The following is a 23,881-nucleotide window of genomic DNA, read 5'->3' on the forward strand; positions in this document are numbered from 1 at the left end:
TATTATTAGTATTATTTAATATAAATTGTTTAAGACATTGTGTTTTGAAGAGGATATTTTACCTAGTTTTTCCTGTTGCTAATCCTCTAGGGTATCAGCAGCACTGTACATTATGACACACATATGGGAAGGAATCGTGACATTTGGTAGATTAATACATTTAAAAATACAGGAAACCGTAGAATCAGAGTGCATATGGTTTAGCGCTCCGTCTTCAGAAAAAAATTGTGGAAATTTTTCCATAAGTCTGTTTTAAAGCAGTGTATCATTGTGTTTAAGAAGAGTAAAGTCACAGACAAAAGTTGGTTCTTTTTAATTTCACTTCTTTCTAGTTTCAGTTCCCTCTTTTTAGATAAGAATTGAACATTTTAAAAACCCCAAGGAGGTAGCACATTAGGTTAATGAAAAATTCAACAGAGACGTCCTTTGTTCTGGAATCTGTTTCCATATCAAACTATTATGCTTAATCTGGGAGTCGGATGCTGACAATAATAGCTTACAGACCATGTGCAGACACAAGTCCTGTCAAACACATGTGAGAACCACTTTGCAAAAATGACAATATAATGGTTTATTTCCTCGGCAGAAGAGGCCCTAATGTTTTGGTATTCAGAATAATAGTTTTGTTGTTTGTTCTTCTCATTAAAAAGAAAATACAGAGAAGGCATATAACTTAGGATCTAAATAGATTCTAAAAAAGGATGAAAGTACTTTTTTTGTCCCACTCGGAATAATCACTACTTCTCTGTTAGGCTCTAGGAGGGACATTAAAAAAAGAAAAGACACAGCCCCTGTCCTCAAAGTTCCAAATTCACTTGGAGGAGCAATTCAAATCCACAAATGAAACAATTAGAGAACGACATAACATATGAAAACCTTGATATTATTTGGTACTAAATATTAATATTAGCTAATATTTCATTTATAAAGCTCTTACTGTGTGCTAGGGATGACTCTAAGCACTCTACACATATGAAGTCATTTGATACTTACAACAGTAGAAGATACTAATATTATCTTCATGTACAGGGCATGAAACTGAGGCCCGGAGAGGTTCGGTAATTTGCCCAAGATCATACAGCTAGTCAGTGGCAGAAATAGGACTTAAACCCAATGGTCTAGCTATAATGAACTGCTCCTGTTATTGCTCTCTAGATCATATTTGTGTTCATATTAAGAATATTAAGAACTATAAGATACGTACAAACCAACAATAACTTGTTTCGTCCCTCAGTGCAGGAAGGTTGACCCTAGACAAAGCCCTTGACCTGACTCGCTATCTCCAACATGAAGCAAGCATCCCCGCACTTCTCAAAGGTCTGGAATACTTAGAATTGTTTTACCACATGATGGACAGAAAGAATGTTTCAGATGTCACGGAAAACCTCAAGGTTTGTATCACTTCCAGAAAATTCACTAAGTAAACAGAGTGTCTGGAGGATGGGTGAGTCTTGGTCTGTTTGTGTGACCTCCTGGGGATAAATCTTTAAGAAGCCGAGGGAACTGGCTGATGGCACAGTCAAGACCACTGCTCTGAATTGTTGGAAATCCTCGCTCCTTGTCATCACCAACCTAAGAAGATCCCATCAGGATCATGAGCAAAATATTCCTCCTAAATGTGATTTTTATCTTTTGTCAATTGATATTCACCCCTCAGATAGGAAATTAAATCCTATTTTTAATGTAAAAACTCCATTTAAGTATGGTAGGTGGGGCCCAGAAAATGAGGAGAAAAATACAAATAATTCTGTGTTTGGGGAAGATTCATGCAGACAGTTTAAAGTTGACCCCTTTCAATGGGTAAGAGCTGTGGTAAGTACTAAATTTAGCCTCTCTGTAAATCATCCTGTGCTTTCTGCAGCATTACATTCTCCGATATTTTAAGCCAGTGATTGACACGCAAAGCTGGAGTGACAAGGGCTCTGTCTGGGACAGGATGCTTCGATCAACCATCTTAAAACTGGCCTGTTACCTGAACCATGCTCCTTGCATCCAGAAGGCAACTGAACTCTTCTCTCAGTGGATGGAATCCAGTGGAAAATTAAAGTAAATCTAGACATCTGTCCTGTTCTTTGTTCCTTTCACTTTGATGCAAAAGTCTTTGATCAAGCAAGACATTAGATCTAAAACCTTTCAGTGAGGATGGTGGGGGGCTGGGTAGGGGAAAGCCATGCTGGGAATTACAAACCATTGTTTCATGCTCCCATATAGTAAGTGCTCAATAGATTTTGTGGGAAGTGAGGTTTAGGTCCCTTTAGTGGGAGAGCTAATAACCATTGGCATGGTAACAGAAAGCGAGAGGGTAGAAGTTGCAGTGGGGGGGTGCCCAAGCTCCAAAAGTGATGTCTTTTAAAGATAAAAAGCAATGTGAATGTACATGCAGTCAAAACATCAGCAATAATTTGTTAAAACTTGTTTTTTTTTTAAAAAAAAGGAGAGGATACCTTTTTAAAAAGTCTATTTACTACTTCATTACCCAATACCACAGACCCGAATTTTGACCCCAAATTTCGTATTTGATGGTAAACCGATGACTTGGGCCATCAAAAGTGTGTATATGGTGGCAAAATGGATTCTGGTGGTTATTACAATCAGGAAGATGCCCAGTGATCACATGGATTATGTTGCAGTTCAGTTTAGCAGTTACAATCCAGAAATACTAACAGATGCCACAATCTTTTCAACGTAAGCCTTGATTTCTGCCCAACACATGATTTTATATCATTGTCGTTAAAACTCTCACTCTAGAGTTGGATGTTTTGAGAAATCAAACCTGTATGTGAATCAAGGAAAATTCATTCCTTAAAACTGAAGAAAAAAATTCACAATTTTGGTACTGTGTAATGTAATGGTGTCCATTTTTCCTGTGCCAGATTGCTGATAAGCTATCATAATGTCTCTCCATTTAAATGAATCTCGGTGAGCTTATTGAAATCCTTTCTTGAATTCTTCTTTTTAGAAACATTAATTCTAGCATTCTTCTTTGTACTTTTCTGGTCGTTGTGATTTGAGCCAAAAATCAGTTTTAGGAAAAGGATCTTTTAGCTCTGTTTTTCTCTTCTTTTTGTTCATGTTTGACTGGGTGGTAGGAGTGGGGCTAAAATGTAAACATCCTGCTGCCCTCTAACATAAGGAGATATTATTCCATCTTTATGCTTGTTACAAGAGGGATGATCTTACCTGCAGCAACACCCCTCTAGGTTAGATATGAGAGTGCAACAAGTTTAATTGGATGCTATACTTATGAAATTATAAAGCTCATTTATGCTTATAATCCATTAATACATAATTAAATATCATAGGTTTTTCCCCTAAACTTCAAGACCACTAGTAGTAATCCTAATGAAGAATCTTCTTACATAGATTAATAACTTCATTCATTTGTGTACTCAAAATATAATTCTTTGCATGTTCCCTGTGAACCAGGCACTGCTTGTAGGTACCAAGAATAAAATAGTCAACAAAACAACTATGTGCCCTACCTTCAAGGAACTACAGTGTGATTTGTTATCAATTTTCATAAATTTTTACAGTACATATACTAAAATCAAAACAAGTAGATTATAATTTAATTGCTTAATCTTTGTTACGTGATTCAACTGGCACTTGGGATATTTAAGCACATATAGTGGAAATAATACAAGCGTTAGAATCATAGGTTTAAATCCCATCTTCAGAATGGCTAATTATATCACCTTGTGCAAGTTACTTAACCTTCCAAGCTTTATTTCCACTTTTTAAAAATCAGGATAATAACTATCTCACTAGGTAGCTTTGACAGTTAAATACGATGTATAGAGACTCGTACAATCCCTACCATATGGTCACTGCATGATAAATGCAAATTTCTTGCCCCATCCCTATGCCTCTGTTGCGGTTTTCCTGAGCCATCAAAATGAATATCAGTTATTACTGATCTAACAATATTGGAATTAAAAACCACAGACCAAATTGGAATCAAAACTAGTTAATATTCTACAGGGCAATAAAACCCCAAAATTGTGGTATCTTCTTTATGTGGGCAGAAAATAATTTTATTATTACATCTTGCCAGTTTTACAAATTATAAAATGACTGAACCTAATCAATTGTGCTAAATAACAATTTTCTAGACCCAGAGAATCAGATGACTCTCAGACAGTCCTATTAGAAAATACTCTTAATGTGATATTAAAGCAGCAAGTAATCATGTTTTATAAAAAAAATCACATAGCACCAATACAGATTATTCAATTCTAGAATTCTATATAAACCAACACTTTTATATGTCAGAAATCATCTCTTTTATTGATTCTATAAAGTTTCTATTTTCATCTCTGGGTAAGTCAAAATTTTATGATTAGTCTCCTTGCTAATATTTTATCATCAATGGGGGGGAAAAAACCCTACAGGGTGCCTGGGAGGCTCAATAAGTTAAGCATCCGACTTTTGATTTTCGCCCAGGTCATAATCTCAGGGTCCTGGGATCAAGCCCTGTGTAGGGCTCCCTGCTTGGTGGGGAGTCTGCTTGTCTCCTTTTCCCTCTGCCGGCCACCCCTGCCTCTTTCTAAAATAAATAAATCTTAAGGAAAAAAAACTCCACAAATAATTTGCAAAGTAGAATTACATAAAATATTTTTATAAAAGTTTGACAGAAAAAAGGGTTTAACACACTACTGAAAATAACTCAGGGGTGATTCTGTTATTGCAATTTAAAATTGTAATAAGAAAAAAAGGTTTTTTGTTTCATAGGACTTTTTTCTTCATTTTGTTCTTCATACTACAGCATTCCATCAGATGTTTTAAAGGTTGTGTATTCTGTGGGTGCTCAGACAACAGTAGGATGGAATTACCTTTTAGAGCAATATGGACTGTCCATGTCAGGTGCTGAAAAAAAGAAAATTCTGTATGCATTGTCAACCAGCAAACATCAGGAAAAGTTAATGAAGTAAGTGCATTAATTTAACTAACTTGTTAAAAGTAAACTGATACAAATTCAATGAAGTCACTAAAATATTGGCCAGCAACTTCAAAGGCATAAAAGAATTGAATCAAGATTTGATTTGCTTTGATTTTACTTCCAAAAAATACATAATGCAAATGGTAAAAACAGATATTCCTAGTTATTAACCAGGTGGCCGATATTGGACACATGGTTACATTTTACTTTCAAAACCTTGGAGAAAAATGATCACAAGAATGCATTCTTGTGTATAAGATGTTGTACAAAATGCGAAATTAAAGTTCTTTGAAATAATAAGTGAACAAAATTACTGCCAGAAAAAATTAAAAGTTCAACTGGTACATCAAAAATGTTAGCCAATAAGGAATTTATTACTGTTTTTAGTAAATTATAATTTTATCATGCCTCTTTCTCTTGTATTCTCTTCACATATCAGTAGCCTGAGTTAATTTCCATTACATGACACATACAATGAGAAGTCAAATGGTTTTTATTTCTTCAGATTAATTGAACTAGGAATGGAAGGAGAAGTCATCAAGACACAGGAGTTGTCCCTTCTTCTTTATGCGATCGCCAGAAATCCGAAGGGGCAGCAATTATCCTGGAATTTTTTAAGAGAAAATTGGACCCATCTCCTAAAAAAGTTGGTATTCATTTACATCCAGTGTATGTTCTTCTACCTAGATGGCTCAGTCGCCTGAAACCAAGTACAATGATGTGTCCCCCAAAGCATATAAATGATCCTATTTCTACCCAAATAGTTTGATGAACTCTATTTGTTTGAAAACTTAAGAGCCTGAATTACTCTGTCCAGGTGTGAGGAGAGGAGTGAGAAGTGAGTGGAAAAGAGATTTCTCTCACTCAGTCCAGGCAAAGAAGAACTGCTGGGAGTAAGTGTGAGATGAGTTAAATCCAGTCATCAGGGGCGCCTGGGTGGCTCAATCGTTAAGCGTCTGCCTTCGGCTCAGGTCATGATCCCAGGGTCCTGGGATCGAGCCCCACATCGAGCCCCACATCGGGCTCCCTGCTCGGCAGGGAGCCTGCTTCTCCCTCTCCCTCCCCTTGCTTGTGTTCCCTCTCTCGCTGTGTCTCTCTCTGTCAAATAAATAAAATCTTTTAAAAAAAAATCCAGTCATCAGCCCCATGCACCAGCCCAGAAGAATCCAGGGAAGCCATATATAGTGCATCAAATACATTTGGCTTGCTTTGTTAATGGAGAGCTTCAGGAATTTTGATGAGAGCTAATCCCCGCCCCGCCCCCCCCCCCCCCCCCCCCCCCCCCCCGCTCAGTTCCCCTGTGGAAGTGGCCCAGTGGAGAGCTTAGAGGAGATGAAAGAAATCTGATCAGAAGTGTTTGGGAGTCCTACTTCCCGCCCCTTCAAACCACGATCAGTTCTGAGTCTTTTCTGGGGTTTCAACTCTTGGGAGAACCAGAGCTCACTCCAGCATGCTCCTGGGCCTAAAATATCCCCCATAAAGGATCAATAATGATTAGACGTCATTGGAAGGTACAGGATGGCATTGCTTTCTCTCTCAACAAACCCCTGCTAAGGGCTCAGCTATTCCTTATCCAAAACCAAAATGTCACTTACGAACTCTATGGAAAATATCCTGAATCTGAGAGCTGTGCAGTCTGCTCTGTTTATCTTAGTGTCAGTTAGTATCTTTGATTTCAGTCATCCCCTGTTTCTCTTCCCTCTCATTTGTTAGCCATGAAGGACTCAGAGTCCCCACAGCTTTGTGTAAGCAAAAAGAGCATTTTCACCTTTCTCCCAGGCTTTTAAGGGGTTTGACATTCACATGGGACCAGTTAGAAACTGCTTAAAAAATATATATATGTATATATGTGTGTGTGTGTGTGTGTATATAATGTGTGTGCGTGTGTGTGTGTTTCCTTAAAGATCACTGGAATCATTTGTTGGGTCATTTGCATGACTATCAGTTCCCTCCCCTGAAAAGAACAGACTTTTTCTTCAATGCCATAGATTTCCTTTGTCACTGGAAATGATCCTCCTGCCTGACCATGTGTACAGCCTGGACTTGGAATCATTTCTGGGATTTATCTGTGCTCTGCTTTTCAGCACGAATCCCTTTGACATATGGTATAAATTCTCTGTATAAGACACTGGGGTGAAGGATGTGCTCTGTGGCTGCAAATGAAGAGTTCAACTAAATAACATTGCCCCCCACAAAATTCAGGGTATAAATGCAGTGGATCTCCAAAATGGGATGGGGAAGTGTGCAAGACAGTACATGAGAGTGCAAGGAGAACATATTACTACATATATTAGTTCTTATGCTATTACATTTTCTTTTTTTTTTTTTTAAGATTTTATTTATTTATTTATTTGACAGAGACAGAGACAGCGAGAGCAGGAACACAAGCAGGGGGAGTGGGAGAGGGAGAAGCAGGCTCCCCGCTGAGCCGGGAGCCCGATGTGGGATTCGATCCCAGGACCCTGGGATCATGACCTGAGCCGAAGGCAGTGGCTTAACCAACTGAGCCACCCAGGCGCCCCATATTTTCTGTTGAACCTATAACATAGTACATCCATATAATACATAAATAGAAATATGTATATTTGGGAAGTTCTTGGGCAAAAAATCTTTACCAATGGAGTGCATAATAAAAAAAAAAAAAAACAGAGAGAATGCTGCTTTGAGCGTAAACATAAATTTAAACATAAACACTGCCGAATAAGCTAGTTACAGTTCCTAAAAAGGCTTTGTCTGCATTTTTATCTTGTGGTCAAACGTGATACATTTTATAGCTTTGGGGTTTTACTGGATGAATAAGTTATTCTTAGGGTAATTAATAGAATATATTTTAATGTACAAGCTTACCATATAGTTATTAATGTCATATTTTAAAAACGTATGATATCATAAAGATAAGGCCAGTATTCCTATTACTTAAATCTGTGGGTTTCCTTTTCATTTTCAGATTTGACTTGGGCTCATATGCCATGAGAATGATCATCTCTGGCACAACATCTCACTTCTCTTCCAAGGATGAGTTGCAAGAGGTTTGTGACTCTCTACTGCTAATAACTGAAAAATAAATGTTCAAGTCATAAAACTGAAAGTGAACTTAGATGTAATCTGGTTTAAAGTTCTCATTTATTAAAAGAAAATAGGTAGTTTGTCCAATGTTACATAGCAAGTGAATGGAAGGGACAGGACCAGAACCTCTTAAAATACAGGTGTTCATAGCACTCAAAATGAAAATTACACTTGAGAGATGAGTCCTTGCTTATTATTTCCTTCATAGTGTATCATCACAGAAGTAACTATATTGAAGCTTGGAAGAGTATTTAAGGTCTTTTTTAACAAAACTACTATGATTGGTAATTCTACTGTTTTTTAAAAAGCATTCTAATGTTTTACATCTTCTTTCCAAAATAAATCTTGAATTACTTACCCTTTAAGGAAACTCAGAATTCTAGAACTTAAATCCTGGCTCACTACTTCCTGTATGGCTTGGCTTGATCATTTAACATTTTTACCCACAGTGGGCTCACTTATAAGATGAGGATTTATCATTCCTGTCTTACATTGTTTGAAGATAAAGTGAAATAATAATTATTAAAAGAAGAGAAGAAAATAACCATTTAAAGGTTGGCAGAGAAATTATTACTCTGGTATTTGTATAATTTGCAAGCTGTTTTGAAACCCTTTGCAAGAGCAAGTATTTTATGAACCATGTCAGTAATATTTTTCTTGCTTATTTTTCAGGTGAAACTGTTCTTTGAATCCCTTAAGGCCCAAGGATTACATCTGGATATTTTTCAAATTATTTTGGAAACTATATCCAAAAATATTAAGTGGCTGGAGAAGAATCTTCCCACTCTGAGGACTTGGCTACTGGTTAGTTCTTAAATGGTCAGTAGAAAGAGCACATCACATGTGGGCATGAAGTCAATAAAGCTCAAGTCAAAGTCCTGGATATTTTGTCCAAACCATTAAGAAGCCTCAAGAAACCAGCCACTGCAGCTGCCTGCTCTCAGCTGTTGTCTCTAGCTGACAGATGTATGATGTTGAGGTGGGGGAAGTCCAGTTCAGTAGCCTATTTAAATGTAAACTTCCTGAATAATGAAGATACGTGAAGATGTGAATGTAGGTATATGGACATAGCTGTAATAGATTAGCCACATCGTATACTATCCACATGGCCTTACAGCATGCTACTTTTTTGCTTTTTTGATGCTTTTTTCTAACCTTGCTTAGTATCCTGGAGTTTGCCCAGCCAGTTTTACCTTTAAGGAAACACAGCCAATTCTTTTAAAAAAAATCTTTCATTTGCATCCTTTCATCTCCTCCCTTTCTGCTTCCTTCATCTCAGCCTGAATAGTTCATTTAATTTTTACCATTCATGGAAAATCTGAATCAAATTATGAAGTATAAGGTTCAGGAAAACAGAGAGTTTTTCACCAAATCTCAGATTATTAGAAACTCGGTGTCAGGGTTTACCCACAAAGCAAGGAGGGCTGCTTGGCTTGAGCCTCACATTCATTAAGAGCCTCAAGGATAGCCTTCTGAGGTCATCTCCACAGGCAGTAAAATCTGCAGGCACAGAGGTAGAGGAGAGGATGATGATACCTCAACTACTTTAAACTGTACACTATCGCATTTTAAATATATCTTTTGAAAATTGCAAAATCAGATTATATTGTGTATGTTTCTGGTTAACTCATGGCTAATGTAAATATTTAAATGAATCATCGTATTTTATAACCCAGTTTTAGCGTTTCTTCATATTTTTTAGGGAAACTCCTGATCTCTGAAACACTTTTCCAGATGCTTCTCTTACTTGTTTTATTAATAAGCTATTTGGAATGAATAAAGAAACCACCACTCTTAAAAATTTTTTTTTTTTAAGATTTTATTTATTTGCGAGAGAGAGAGTGAGAGACAGAGAGCATGAGAGGGAGGAGGGTCAGAGGGAGAGGCAGACTCCCTGCTGAGCAGGGAGCCTGATGTGGGACTCGATCCCGGGACTCCGGGATCATGACCTGAACCGAAGGCAGTCACTTAACCAACTGAGCCACCCAGGCACCCCAAAACCACCACTCTTAAATATCAGGATGTAAATTTAATAAATTCATGTGCTCACATATAAATCAGTATGAAGATATGAACATGTTCTAGAAAAATTTGAATCAATACACAGCTGATTAACTTATCTGGGCTATTAAGGGAAGGTGGGATATTGGGGCAGGGGCAAGGTGGGCAGGGTGTTAACCAATCCATTTTGGAGTGATATCTTGAAGGTTTACAGATTTTTCTCTGGTGACACAGTCAGAGACAGGGTACAGTTTGGATGGACCCTGGACCTGACCTAATACACATTTTGTTAAGTTTGTTTTCAAATCATTTCTTGGAATCTTTGAAGCATCTTTGACTCTAGATTTGACTTGGTTGTGGTCCTACCAAGGTCTGTGTAACATGTGATATCCCTCTGGAATTATAGGTACTTTCAAATAAAGAAACTGAAAGAGTAAAGAGTGTTATTTTTTCCACCAAGATAATGTGTAATTTAAGCAGAAGAATGTGTGTGAGTTTTGGAAGATCTGTGCTGTCATATTTATTTCCATAAATAAGTTAAGTTCTTTCTTTTGTATAATAAGTTATCTATCATAAATTTCCAAGTTTTTGATTCTCTTCCTTTTAGTTCTTTATGAATATACATTTGTAACTTCTCAGATTCTTAAGAGTTGAGTACAGAAGTAGAAGTAGTAGAAGTAGCAGTTTTATCATTTGTTGAAAATGAACACGATAATTACTGTGCCAATAATGGTTTAACAAATAAGGAGTTTTTTTCTTTTTATAAAGAAATCTATTGTACTTAGTGTGGGATTTCAAAACCTTTATGGTAGATGCCAAACCCCCAGTACCAACTAAGACTCTGCAAAAGTTAGTTTTACTTCCTTTTCCCCAAATGAACAAACAAGTTGTGAAATACTAATATACAAGATCATGAATGGATGATGGAGGGAGCAGACACGGCTCCATGCCTGCTGAATTCCCACAGAGCCTTGAGCGAATTCTGTGGTCTCCGAAGCCCACTCAGAATGAGAAATCTTCCAGATCAAAGGAGCCTAAAACCAATGTCTTGTTCCCTTTTAGGCTTTGTGTTGGGGAAAATGGGGACTTCAGCCCTCAAGAGTCCAACTTTATCACCATAATAGGAATTTCTTGTCCTACTTCATGTATATCCTTGTGCATTTCATTCCTTGCTGTGTCATGGGGTCTATTTGAGGTTCCACAGAATCAAATGATCAGAGATCCTGATTTTCGGAGGGACGTTCCTGGGGTTTTTTTGTTTTGTTTTGTTTTGAGTGGGGGGAGGGGGCTTATTCCATCCTAACTATTAGGGGGACCTCCAAATAATCCCGGAGGCTAGTTTTTCAATTGAACATTGATGTCTACCAAACACAAGATTATTTAAAATGGCCACATTTTTACTCTGCAACATCGTTTTACTTATATTCGTTATTGATCTCCTTTCTTCCATTTAACCATGAGTCACTATTTTTCATTTCAGCATTTAAGGGTTTACAACCTTTACGTTTACAGGCTTTACATCATTTATCTGTTATAGTGTCTACTCCCCGAAAACTTAATCTCATTCATCAAAGTCATGTCTCCAAATCCTAAGGAAGAAAGGGCGAAAAATATTATATGTGCTGCCGAAGCGAGCACGAAAGGGCAAAAAATATTATGAAAAGTGGGTTAGCTGGGTTGAAACACGTGTGTGTTTTATGTAATCTAATATTTTAATAGATAGTGCCAATTATTTTCCTGAAAGGGGGTGTTAATTTATTTTCTTTTTAAACATTTATTTATTTATTTGAGAGTGAGAGAGAGCGATTTTGAGCATGGGTGCGCACACAAGAGCAAGCAGGGGGAGGGGCAGAGGGAGAGGGAGAGAGAATCTCAAGTAGACTCCTCCTGAGCACAGGGCCCAGCCTGGGGCTTGATCCCATGACTCTGAGATCATGAACCGAGCCTAAATCAAGAGTTGAATTCCTAACCTACTGAGCCACCTAGGCACCACTAATTCACTTTCTCTTTACACCTGTATCCTGTGCTTGTCAGTACCAAAGGTTAATCTTTTATATCCAGTAACACTTCACGTGGTAAAGTACAGCTTCCCCAGATATTTACATAGATGTACCACTGGTTTCTTTTGAATGATATTTGCTTGATGTATTTTTCTGTATCCTTTTACTTTGAATTTGTCTGTATTTAGCTTCAGATGAGTCTTTTGTAAACAGGGCTGTACCTGAATTTTGTTTGCTATTATGTTTCCCAACTTGGGCAAGCTCAGGCTCTCCCATCTGTCCTTTCTATGCTCCAAGGCAAAAAAAAAAAAAAAAAAAAGCCCTCAAGGTGAACACTGACTTCCGCCTTCTGCTTACCCCTCAGGGTTCCTGCCTTCAATTAGTTTTTGATCCATGACTATTTCTTACTAGCTTTCCAGTTCACTAATATATTCAAACAATGAAAAAAATTTTTTCTAATTCTACATTTTTAATTATTCTTATCAAGAAGGTCAGTCAAGGTACCTAGTCTACCATATTCCCAGAAGCTACAATGATTTATTTTCAACAATGTGCAAATGCCCAACACTTCTACATAAGAGGCTCCTTAGGATGGAAATTGGTTTGCAGAATTGACTGTGTAGTATCGATTTCTCATAAATAATGTTGTGGGATGCCTAATATTGTATCAGGAAGTTAGCAGTATTAACAGATCATTTTTTCAGGATTTAAATCAGGAAAAATTTCCAATATTCATAGGAGAAATGGCTAGGAAGTCTCAGAAATGTAGACTTAACTGACGGGGTGAAAAGAATTTCCATGTCTCAATCACTTCCGCAAACTTTTCTTTGCAACCATAACTTCAAGACCTTTTGCTTATTTTGTTCTCTTTTCTCCAAAAGTTTTCATCTTCTACCATGTTCCCAGATAAAGTCAGGAAACCAGTTTCCTATTCTCAGTACATGATTAATTAATTCTCACCTTTAGGTATTTACACATATGATTTCCCACACTTCAAAGTTCATGCCTCCCTCTGTTGAATTATGCCATATTTCTTTCTTTCAATACATCATTTCAGGTTCATGTTTCTGTAAGGAATTCACACGTTGACATGTCCCTGTACTCATCCGAACAATACTTCAGTTATAATTACAAACCCCATTTTAAGGTAGACAGAGTAAATTGTCTATGAAAAGACTTAAGGGATACAAAGGACATTATTTCTTGGTTTTAAAACTATATTCCTCATTAAAAACTGTTCTCTAGTAAACTGAGCTTGGAAATTCTCATTTCTAATTATTTTGAGTTTGAGTTGGGAAAAGGATAGGTTGAACACCCTAAACACTCAAATATGGCAAGAGGCTGGGATGGGGGTTGGAGAACTTTTTCTGAAACAGAAACAATTGTCTTCATGGCCCAAGGCGATTAGGATATACTTTTATTTTCTTTCTGTTCATGCCTCCAGATACAGGCCCAAAGATGAGTAGTAGGAATTTTAGAAGGATAAACAAGAGCTTTTTAAGCTGGTAAGGGGTAAACAGGTCAAGAGACTCAAGCTGATAAAGATCAAAGACAAGATCTGGTCTGAAACAACTATGCACAATTCATGTGAACCAGACAGAGCCCTCAGGAGTCAGACTGGGCAAGTTAATTCAACTCACCTCAAGGACTAAATTAGGGTCACTTAAGCAACAAAGAATGAGTTGTTGGTTAATGAGAGAGGTCGTACAGCATTTAAAGGTTTGTATTTGTTTATTCTTATTCTAACTTGCGCCTTATCTATAGGCAACAGTTACTGATCAAAGCTCTGTTTTATTTTATTTTGTTCTTTTTCAGCGCACTGTTTTAAAAATAATGTTCTATATTCTAGAAAAACAATTACATGGTAGAAAAAGCACATTATTCTCCTAGTTTCAGGTAACTGTTTCTCTGGGCAGCCTAGCTGTTTGGATTTTAAGGTCAAGGGGAATATACATACTATTGTCTCCTCCATCTCACTGAGGACCTAGATAGAAATAACACCTGCAGTGTTGGCCTTGCAAGTCCAGATCTAAAAAATGCTATCTAAAAAAAGGAAACCTCATAGACTTTTTTTTCAAAATACATCTTCTCTTATCCAGTTGCCTTTTCTTCTGTAATTTCACCATTACAGAGTCATCCCTTTGGGCTAATAAAAGTCATTCAATTGTAACTCCTTAGTCATGCTTTAGTGAGACTTTTAAATTTTGTTTAAATGAGTACTTAGTTCGGGGCGCCTGGGTGGCTCAGTCATTAAGTGTCTGCTTTCGGCTCAGGTCATGATCCCAGGGTCCTGGGATCGAGCCCCACATTGGGCTCCCTGCTCGGCGGGAAGCCTTCTTCTCCCTCTTCCACTCCCCCTGCTTGTGTTCCCTCTCTCACTGTCTCTATCTCTGTCAAATGAATAAATAAAATCTTTTTTAAAAAAAAATGAATACTTAGTTCTTTATAGCTAGCTGAGAAAAGAGCCCTAAGGGGAGAGAGAAACCTGAAACTGGGAGAGAGGATTGGGGTGGGTGGGTTCTGGAACAAGAGCAACACTCCAGAAAATACTGGTTTGGTAGGAAGCTCTGGAAGTCAGTATCCGTCACTTACTCAAGGGTGTTATGTACAGGAGGCATTTGATAAATATTTGTTGACTGTGTGAAGCAGCATCTAGAATTAGAGAAAGGAAAATGGAAAATGGGACCTAGCAGAACTCAGAGCCCCCTACTTGTCACTTTTGCCCCAGGCTGGTCCTGCTAGTACATATGTATACTTCTGTGTCATGTGTTGCACATTACGCATATATCCTGCGTGCTTGTCCAGACTGGCCCAGTGTATTGCGAGCACCTTAAAAGCAAAACCGTAGCTCCTCTCTTTGGCGTTCTGCGCACCATAGGCACCCCACAAATGTTGCTGACTGACGGACAACCTGTGCTGGCAGTTATCAGCCAGAGGGAGGAAAAGAGCATCTGAGTCATCCCAGAGTCAGCCAAGAATCACAGTCAAGTGTAATTTTCTGCATAAATATTACAGTACCTTCTCATGCTCAAAAACAAACAAAAACCTGAAGGACACATTTAATGGGAAGGAATCTTAGACAGGCTCTGTGCTAGCAAGGCTGCTAGAAATAAAGGAGAAGGAAAACTGAATCAGAATCTTCAGGAGTGTAAACATCTCCCTCAAAAGAGCAGGTCAATCAAAAATCCCAGCTAGAGATAATTTCTAAAAATATCATTTATATCTTCTGACTTTTATAGAAGAGGACCTATGATTGGTTTTCATAGCCGGAAGCAAGGTCCACCACCCCTGACACTTCCTAGCCTGGCTGGGCCCCAAATGATGCAGGGCTTAGATAGCAATTTCAAGAACTCGGTGTCTGCAGAACATCATTATTTTAAATTATCAGGTTGGAATATATCAGCATCAAATAAATTTGTTGCTCTCACATTATGCTTTGCAAGTCTAAGCTTTTTTATTTTTTTGCATGCAATATACATGGTATTAAAATTTCACAGTTCACAACTAATAGTAATAGCAAATACATCCTTAGTGCTTATTTTCTACCAGTCTCTGTTCAAAGCACATTTGGTGTGTTAATTCATCTTACTCTTACAATAACCCTAAGAGGGTGGTACTTGTCTCCTTGGTTTACAAAGGAGAAAATGAAGCCCAGGGAGATTAAGCAAATTGCCCCAGTCACAGAGGCAATGGTTTTTAGGACATTTACAGAGTGCGTCTATCAACATGGTTGATCTTAGGACATTTTTATCACCCCAACAAGAAGCCCCCATACCTATGGGTAGTGGCTTCCTACTCCTCTCTCCCTACCATCTTTGGCAACCATTGATCCACTTTCTCTATCATTTTGCCAGTCTGAACTTTTCATACAAATGGAATAATACAATATATGGTCTTCTGTAACTGACTTCTTTGATGAACATTTGTGTTGTTTATACTTTTTGGCTATTATGAATAATGCTGCTATGAACATTCCTGTACAAGTTTTTGTATAGACATAGATTTTCAATTATTTTGGCTATATAGCTAGGAGCGGAATTGCTGGATCATTTGTTAACTCTATGTTTAGCTTTTTGAGAACCTGCCAGACTATTTTCCAACACAACTGTACCATTTTATATTCCCACCATAGTATAGGAAGTTTCCAATTTCTCTAGATCTTCACCAACATTTATTATGTCTACCTTTTTGATTCGAGCCATCCTAAGCCTGAGCCTAGCCATACCGTGAAGTGGCTTCTCATTGTGGTTTTGATTTGCATTTGCTTTATGGCTAATGGACCGTCTTTTCGTGTGTTTATTGGTCATGTGTATGTCTTCTTTGGAGAAATGTCTATTCAGGTCTTTTGCTCATTTTTAATTGATTTGTCTTTTATTATTGAGCTGTAAGAGTTCTTTATATATTCCAGATACAAGTCCCTTGTGAGTTATATGACTTGCAGATATTTTCTCCCATTCTGTGGGTTGTCTTTTTACTTCTTGATGCTATCCTTTGTAGTCACATCTTTCTTGATACTTTATTTCTTTCTTCAAATTTATTTCTGTTGGAAAGATGCTGTTACAATGAGTTGAATAGTGCATCCCCCCCAACCAAAATTCACATGTTGAAGTCATAACCCTCATTACCTCAGAATGTGACTTCACTGGAAATAAGGTCATTGCAGATGTAACTAGTTAAGATGAGGTCATACTGGAGAAGGGTGGGCCCCTGATCCAACATGACTAGTTCCCTTATTAAAAGAGAAAATAGGGACATTAAGTGTGCACACAGGGAAAATGCCATCTGAAGACTGGAGTTATACTGCCACCAGCCAAGGAAGCTAGGATAGAGGCCTGGAACATACTTTTCCCTGGTGCTTCAGAGAGAACATGGCCCTGCTGACTCCTTGATCTTGGGCTTCTAGCCTCCAGAACTATGAGGCAATAAATTCCTGTTGTTTAAGCTACCTAGATTGTGATAATTTTTTATAGCAGCCTTTGCAAACTAATATAAATGCCTAATTTATTTTTCCATTTTCGTAGTTACTTCCAGATCAGAATTTGAAGTTTAATAATATACCCCATTTCTTGGTTTGGAATCCTAATTACATTGATCAATTACATGAAAAATTACATTGAACTGGGCTCTATCTTTACTTTTCTTGTGACAAGTACCTTACGGTTTAAAGAAATCATTATCAAAATATTATTAAAATATATCAGTGTTGGGACACCTGAGTGGCTCAGTCGGTCGATTGAGCATCTGTCTTCGGCTCAGATCATGATCCCAGGGGCCTGGGATGAGCCCCACATTGGGCTCCCTGCTCAGCAGGGAGTCTGCTCCTCCCTCTGCCTGCCGCTCCCCCTGCTTGTACTTTCTCTCTCTCTCTTGCACGTGCGTGCAAATGAATAAATAAAATCTTGATATATGTATTATATATTATTTATATATCAGTGTTTATAACCTTCAGTGGACATTTAGGTTGCCTATTTGACATTTTGGTTGCTTAACCTTCTCATTTTCCCTTCTGAATAATAAAAATGATTTTACCCAAGTTCCTCCCATTTCCCCCTATGAAACAGGGAAGTGATACTGAACTCAGCATTCCTAAACTCTGCTTTAAGAAACCACTCATAGTAACCCTGTTTTTATTTCCAGTGATTGGTTTAGAAATGTACAAAATTCAGGTTTGGCAATTGAAACCAAAGAAGAATTCTAACGGGGAATTTTTGAGGAAAGTTTCCTTGCTCTTGAGAAAGAGACACCAAAGAAAAAGTTTCTTCTCCTTCTGTGATGCAGCCTCCTTTCTGTCCACAGGATGCTCAGTCTTTTGGAAAATTGCTCACAGAGCGGACAGAGTGAGAAGCAGGGTTCTTGGTAAGGGTGGGAGCTGTGACTAGAGACTGTCTTATCTTTGCACTTAAGTGAGATGATAAATTTCCTTAATGTTTATACTAATTTGATTCAGCATTTTGGCTTCTGTAGGCCAAAGCATCTGAACTACTATATAACATTTCCTTTCTAATAACCTTTCAGTTTATTTAGCTGAATCTTTTTGCTAATGTCTAAGCTCTCAGGAACGCTGTTGGATAATTATATTGCTTTCCTTAGTGCTCTAAGCATTTCTTAATTGGTGATGGCTCCAAATATCACTAATTGATGCAGAGCATGTGTGCCGCAAATAGGTTACAGGTGTAATGAGATAGTGCCTCTGGTCCTTAGGGTGACTGGGTAGCATCTGGAGTAGCTGGAAACCTCCTGGTGGTCATCTTTGTCCTGGAAGCAAGCAGCATCCTCCATTTATTCAAGAGCGCTGAATACTTATCATTTTCCGATGTGTACACTGAATTAATGTATTGTTTAGCTTATTTCAAAATAATTAGAAAAGATATTTAATAATGCTAAACTTAAAAGTTCACATGGAATGTCAGTAAGTTAAATTGGAACATCAATTAAATAATTAATGGAACAGTCTTCTAGTAGCCTGAAGTTAGCTCTACTTCTCTTTACTCCATATCCCTTTTGTGAATTATTGCCACTGACCCTTAAATTCTCTATGGGAATAGGGAAACAATAACAAACTCAAGAGCTCTGGTTTAGAACACAGACCACCTGAGTTCCAGTCTCTGTCTGTCATGGGACTGTGAGTGACTCTAACCTTTCCAGAATTGATCTCATCTATTAAATTGAGACTGGAATTAGTTGATCCATGGCAGACCAAGTGCTTTATTTTGATGGAAAAAAAAAGTTTCTATATTCATTGGTTAGCTAATATGCTGCTTCTTTATAAATAAACACTGTTACTCAGGGAGCTTATATTTTTTCCTCTCATGCTATTTATATTATATTTAGTCCTCCAACTATTTGGTTTTCAAATGTTAAATGGTAGACAGCAAGGATTTTGAAAATAGGTATAGCAGATAATGTCACACTATCTCTTCTGATAATGAATAGTAACTTCATAATAATTTAAAGTATTATATCCTTAAACTAAAGAAGAAGCTCTGTGTAGGAGGATAAGAGGAGGTTAAAGACTGAAACATAATCAGTAGCAAATTTATGAAATTGTGTTCCCTCAAAAAGTCTTCATGAAGTCAAATGTAAAATGGTATCCAAACAAACAAAAACAAAATACCACGAAGAAATCCCCAGAATAAAGCAAAACAAAATTTATTATTATTATTTTTTAAAGATTTTATTTATTTATCTTGACAGAGAGAGACACAGTGAGAGAGGGAACACAAACAGAGGGAATGGGAGAGGGAGAAGCAGGCTTCCTGCCGAGCAGGGAACCCGATACAGGGCTGGATCTCAGGACCCTGGGATCATGACCTGAGCCGAAGGCAGACGCTTAACGACTGAGCCACCCAGGCGCCCCAAAACAAAATTTATTATTATTCTTTTGAGGGTAGTTAGGATTCTGAAACATTTTGCTTGCTTACTCTTTTTACACTCCATTACAAAACCACAAGTCCTTAAATGTCCTTTGTGTGTGTGTGTGTGTGTGTGTGTGTGTAGGAATGGGGGAGGGATGGGAGGCAAGAGGTTGGCAGAGAGGATAAAGAAGTTATTTATCTCTTTCTCATATCTCAGAAAGACATGATGACCCACCTATATTTGCTACTGCAGCAGTGAAGCATTTTTACCACAAGTCTGCAGAATTGAAGTATTTAAGACAAAACACAAGATAACGTGTTTCACACTTAAAAGCATGATAGACTCTAGCTTACAGGTAAGGTGAGGTGAGGAGACTTAACACTCGGTGGAGTTTCAAATATCTCTGATACTAAGTGCTTTGGCTGCAAAAATAACTCCAAAGGAACATGACCTGAGCTAAAGTATAGGGACGAGTCTCTTATCTGAGCAATATAAGGTGTGGAGTCCTTTTAATAAAATCCAGCCCTGCATATACTATCTAACCTCTGAACACCCACGGCACCAACCCTGTGGTTCACTTCCTGTTTGGGATTCTTAAGTGCCCCGGGGAAGGAAGGGAGCCTAAGGGCTCGGACTATGCTTAACACAGTGGGGAAAGAGCAGCTTTGAGGTATCATAGGACACAGACATCTTCTCTGGAATGATTACAAACATACTACTGTTTCTGGCAGAATTTTCAACATTGCAAATGAACTAGAACTCTACCACTGCATCTGTTCACATATGCACTCATAAATTATTTATTGCATACTTACCTTGGGTTAGGCTACAGCCCTTAAAAAGGTAATAACCCTCCCTTCATGGAGCTTTCATTCTTGAGAGGGAGATTAATAATACTGAAACAACAAACAGAAGCATTGTTTCAGAGAGTGATGAGTGCTGTGAAGAAAAGCAGGGTCCAGGAGACTGTTTGTGGCTATTTTCCGTGTGTGGTCAGGGAAAGGCTCTCTGCAGAGGTGACATTTGAGTCGAGACCTAGAGGACAAGAAGATACCAGCAGGCAAAGTACCAGGCAGAAGGAATCATTCTTGCGCAAGGAACACGCAAGAAGATGGTTAACAATGCTGGATACAACTTGTGGACTTCCAGGAACTGCAAGAAGGCCTCTGTGGCCAAAGCTTCGTTAGCACGTGTAGAGGAGGATCCGGAGTTAGACCAGGAGTTTCGCTTTTATTTTAACTGCGATTGGTACCCACTGGAGGTTTTAAACATGGAATGGAAAGGGGGTGATTTAATACAGTTGACATTTAAAAATACAACATTGCACTTCGATGTCACTTCTTTAAAACCTAATTTCTAATTCCGTACGGGTCAAACGACGCCCAGCCGTCCCTGTTTGCCCAGGCTGTTTGCGGCCGCCGCCGGCTTGTTTGCACCCGACGTACTGCTTTTGACAGCCCCGGAGGAGTGTGTGACAGTTGGCAGGCGCAGTGAGGCACAGCCAGAGCCAAGTCGCTGCTGGGGCCAGGGCTGCGGGAGGGGAGGAAGGGAAGGAGGCTGTGGCGGCGCGCTGGGAGGGCCGAGGCTTTCGCTGCGAGCGTAGCGGCGCGCCCACTTCGAACAAGGGAAAAGGAGGCGGGCCCCTACGAACCCGGGGTCCCTGGGGCCCTGGTTGTTCCATCCCGTAGGTTCGCGGGGTAATGCCTGGATTTGACACTGAAAACAATGCTGGCTCGCGGTTGGAGGCAATGGCGCGAGTAGAGGAGGCAGGAGCAACTTCGAGAGTTTCCGCCTCAACTCGGTAGCTTCGCCTGGCCTGGCCACCGGCCCCTGCGGCTGCACCCACTGGAGCCGCAGGTGTTGATTTAAAGCTCGGCTCCAGCAGGCCTTCTGCTCATATATCGCGGCGCCCGCACCCCCGGCGAATCCAGCTCCAGGTTTTGTGATCCGCTTGCATGTAGAGGCCGCACCCTGAACTGCCCGCGCGGTAGGAATGGAACCTGGGCATCTGGGGCCCTGCGGGGGTCCCCGCCCTCCCATCCGTCTCCTGGCCTCCTACTGCTAGGGACCACTCTGGTGTGGGCGGGCAGCCCTTCCGGGATGACCCACAGCACCTGCTCCCTCTGGCCTTGGCGAAGTGAGCAATCTGGAGCCAGTCTCCGCAGGGAAACCGAAGCTTCGAATTCTGGGGAGCGACCTTCGCCCGGGGCGCCAGTTCTGCCTCCAGATCGCGGCCTCAGTGGCACCTCTCAGTGAGGCCTCTGTTCACCAAGCCGTCCGAATTAGCTATCCACTCACTCTCCATCACATTACTCTGATTTAATGCTCAGCGGGACATTTCTTTCAGTCTTGTGTGCCTTCTGTGTTTGTTTATTGTCCTGTCTCTGGAATGTCCACTACACGGGGCATTGGTCGTTGTTTTGGGGTGCAGTATCGGGTTCCCGGCGCCTAGGACCCGGCCGGGCCGGGCTGCAGTGGGCCGTCATCTTTGCTGAATGACTGAATACTGTGCCCCAGTATTGAAGAGCCTGAGCGGCTGGTCTTCCTGGGGGGCGTGGCTATCTCAAGCCCCGCCCATGAGGCTGCCCCCACCTCTAACTCGCTCCTCCCCTTCCTCTCCCAGGAGTCGGCCTCGGGCTGTGAGGTGTTTTTCCCTCCGGCCTCCCTCGCTCTTTCTGCAGCTGTTGCAAAAACCCGGAGCAGCGGAACCTCAGAGCGGCGGAGCGGCGCCGCCCCTCTCGGCACCTCCCCGACAGCCCCTGGCGGCCGCGCTGGGCATGCTCAGTCGACAGGGCCGCTTCAGGTCTTGGAGTAGGAAGCTTGGGCGCTTCGGCTGTAAGGCACAGCGGCGGGGGGAAAATGGATCCCTTTACTAACGGTGAGTAGGCGAGCAGAGGCGTCGGGGTTGGGACTCTCTGGGGCGCAGAGGGACGTTGCCCGTCGGGACACGCGGGATCGAGCTGCAGTCGCCCCCACCGTGGGTTTCCCGCGAGGGTTTGAGGGCGGTGGAAGCGGACTGGGGGAGGCAGCTGGAGCCTGGAGGTGGGTGGGGGGGCGGGCCGAGGCCGGCGCAGGACCGGGGGCTGGCGTGAAGGTCAGTGCCACCGTCTGCCGAGGGCCTGGGGGCGTCGGGTGCCTCCAGACCCGAAGCTGCGCTGCGTGGCCAGGTGGGCGAACAGCAAAGTTTGGGCTGCTTTGCGCAGAGGAGGGGAAAGTTGGCCTTCTGGGTTTGCCCCTGGAGAAGGTGGTGTCCGCCAAGGCTCTTCTGGCAGCAAGGGTTAAGCCTCGGCCACTGCCAAGCCAAACTTGTGTGGTGCGCAAGGAGCTGTCCCCCGTTGTCCTTCCTCGAGTTGCCTGTGTGACTTTTCCTAACAGGGCGGGGTGGGGGGGTGCTTGGCAGGTTAATTTAGTAGAAGGAAGGGAGACTTGCAGAAAGGCTTGCTTGGTCCTGCTCTGCCGAGGAGGTGCCTGCCCGCATTGTCACCCTCCTGTCTGTTGGTGAGGCACTCTGCAGGGCGTTCAAGCTTCCTTTCACGGGCTCCCGATAATACCAGTTTTTCAGTCGAAGACTCATTAAATATCAGGGGTCCGTCATGGTGATATCACAATGTGACATGAGGCGAGAGTCAAAGCAGGAGCCTGCAGGAAGCCCTGCAAACAGCCACAGCTCTTTACTGAATGGACAGAATAAATCCCACCCTGGTTAAAACCGATGGCTTTTGTTTGGACCAGAAGTGCCAGAGTCACAATACAGGGGTGAGATGTCTTACCATTTTGTGGCGTTGAGGATATGGATTTCCTTTTGGGACAGAAAGTAGGAAGAATGCCAGTAAGGGAGAATTCACACTAAAATTAGACGATTCACTCTGTAGTTGACATGTATTTTCTTGCGGGTGGTTTGTTACTTCAGGTAGACAGTTTGTCGCATTAATAGAAGCCAGCGTCTACTCCGGTTTAGGTGGGTCCCTTGCCTCAAGAGATACATTGCCCACTATATCCCAAACCCTAGCCAGACTTTGTTGTATGCTGTTCATTCATAGGACTGCAAATTACTCATTATATTCTTCCCTGTCCCTAACTCAGAATGCTTTATTCTACTGCCATCTTCCTGTCTGTACTGTCTAATTAGGCTTAATGATGGCAACTTTAATTCTGAATTTTCTTTCTCATTCAGGTTCTATTTGTAATTTCTAAGGCTCCAAGAATAGTGGGGTAAAGTTACTAAGAGAATTAAGGAATACTGGACCTGAAAGTAAACTTAGAGACCATCTAGTATTTTAAGTGTAAAATATGTTTAATACAAATCATTAAATCCTTTCAAATGAATATTCCAAGGCTTTTTCTTTGTCCTAGGTAGAATACCTAGAGCTTCCATGTTTGTAGGATTTTAAATGTGAACTTTCACTTAAAAAAAATTCCCTACAAGGCTGAGTCACCGATTTGGTCAAGACTAGTTCTAGTTGATTTGGAAGACCTGTGCCTACAGAATTAAAATACATTGTCAGATCCTCCAACTGGG

The 23,881-nt window shown here is 40.4% G+C and overlaps 2 protein-coding genes across 6 annotated transcripts in view; both read left to right on the forward strand.

The window, feature by feature from the left end:
- The window catches only part of ERAP2 (endoplasmic reticulum aminopeptidase 2), a 43,724-nt gene extending 33,215 nt beyond the window's left edge, over positions 1–10,509 (forward strand). Inside the window, exons 13-18 of the mRNA XM_045899162.3 lie at positions 1,235–1,391; positions 1,862–2,046; positions 4,766–4,927; positions 5,445–5,585; positions 7,887–7,968; positions 8,678–10,509. Of these exons, the coding sequence (XP_045755118.1) occupies positions 1,235–1,391; positions 1,862–2,046; positions 4,766–4,927; positions 5,445–5,585; positions 7,887–7,968; positions 8,678–8,821 (871 nt within the window). The 3' untranslated portion in view covers positions 8,822–10,509. The remainder of the gene's footprint in view (positions 1–1,234; positions 1,392–1,861; positions 2,047–4,765; positions 4,928–5,444; positions 5,586–7,886; positions 7,969–8,677) is intronic.
- Positions 10,510–21,047: 10,538 nt separating this feature from the next.
- LNPEP (leucyl and cystinyl aminopeptidase) overlaps positions 21,048–23,881 on the forward strand; it is a 90,557-nt gene continuing 87,723 nt past the window's right edge. For 3 of the 5 annotated variants that reach the window (XR_010413166.1, XR_010413167.1, XM_045899185.3), the window contains exon 1: positions 21,049–22,240. Coding sequence is in view for 1 of the 5 variants with exons in the window: in XM_045899185.3 (XP_045755141.1) it covers positions 22,222–22,240 (19 nt within the window). In the remaining 4 variants the exon portion in view is untranslated. Of the gene's footprint in view, positions 22,241–23,881 lie in introns of all 5 variants that reach the window. The other 2 variants (XR_010413168.1, XR_010413169.1) reach the window with 1 other exon arrangement.

The sequence above is a fragment of the Mirounga angustirostris genome, unplaced genomic scaffold (assembly GCF_029215605.1).
Source record: "Mirounga angustirostris isolate CCGP_5_RB_7025 unplaced genomic scaffold, mMirAng1.0.hap1 SCAF_7, whole genome shotgun sequence".
Taxonomy (NCBI): Eukaryota; Metazoa; Chordata; class Mammalia; order Carnivora; family Phocidae; genus Mirounga; species Mirounga angustirostris.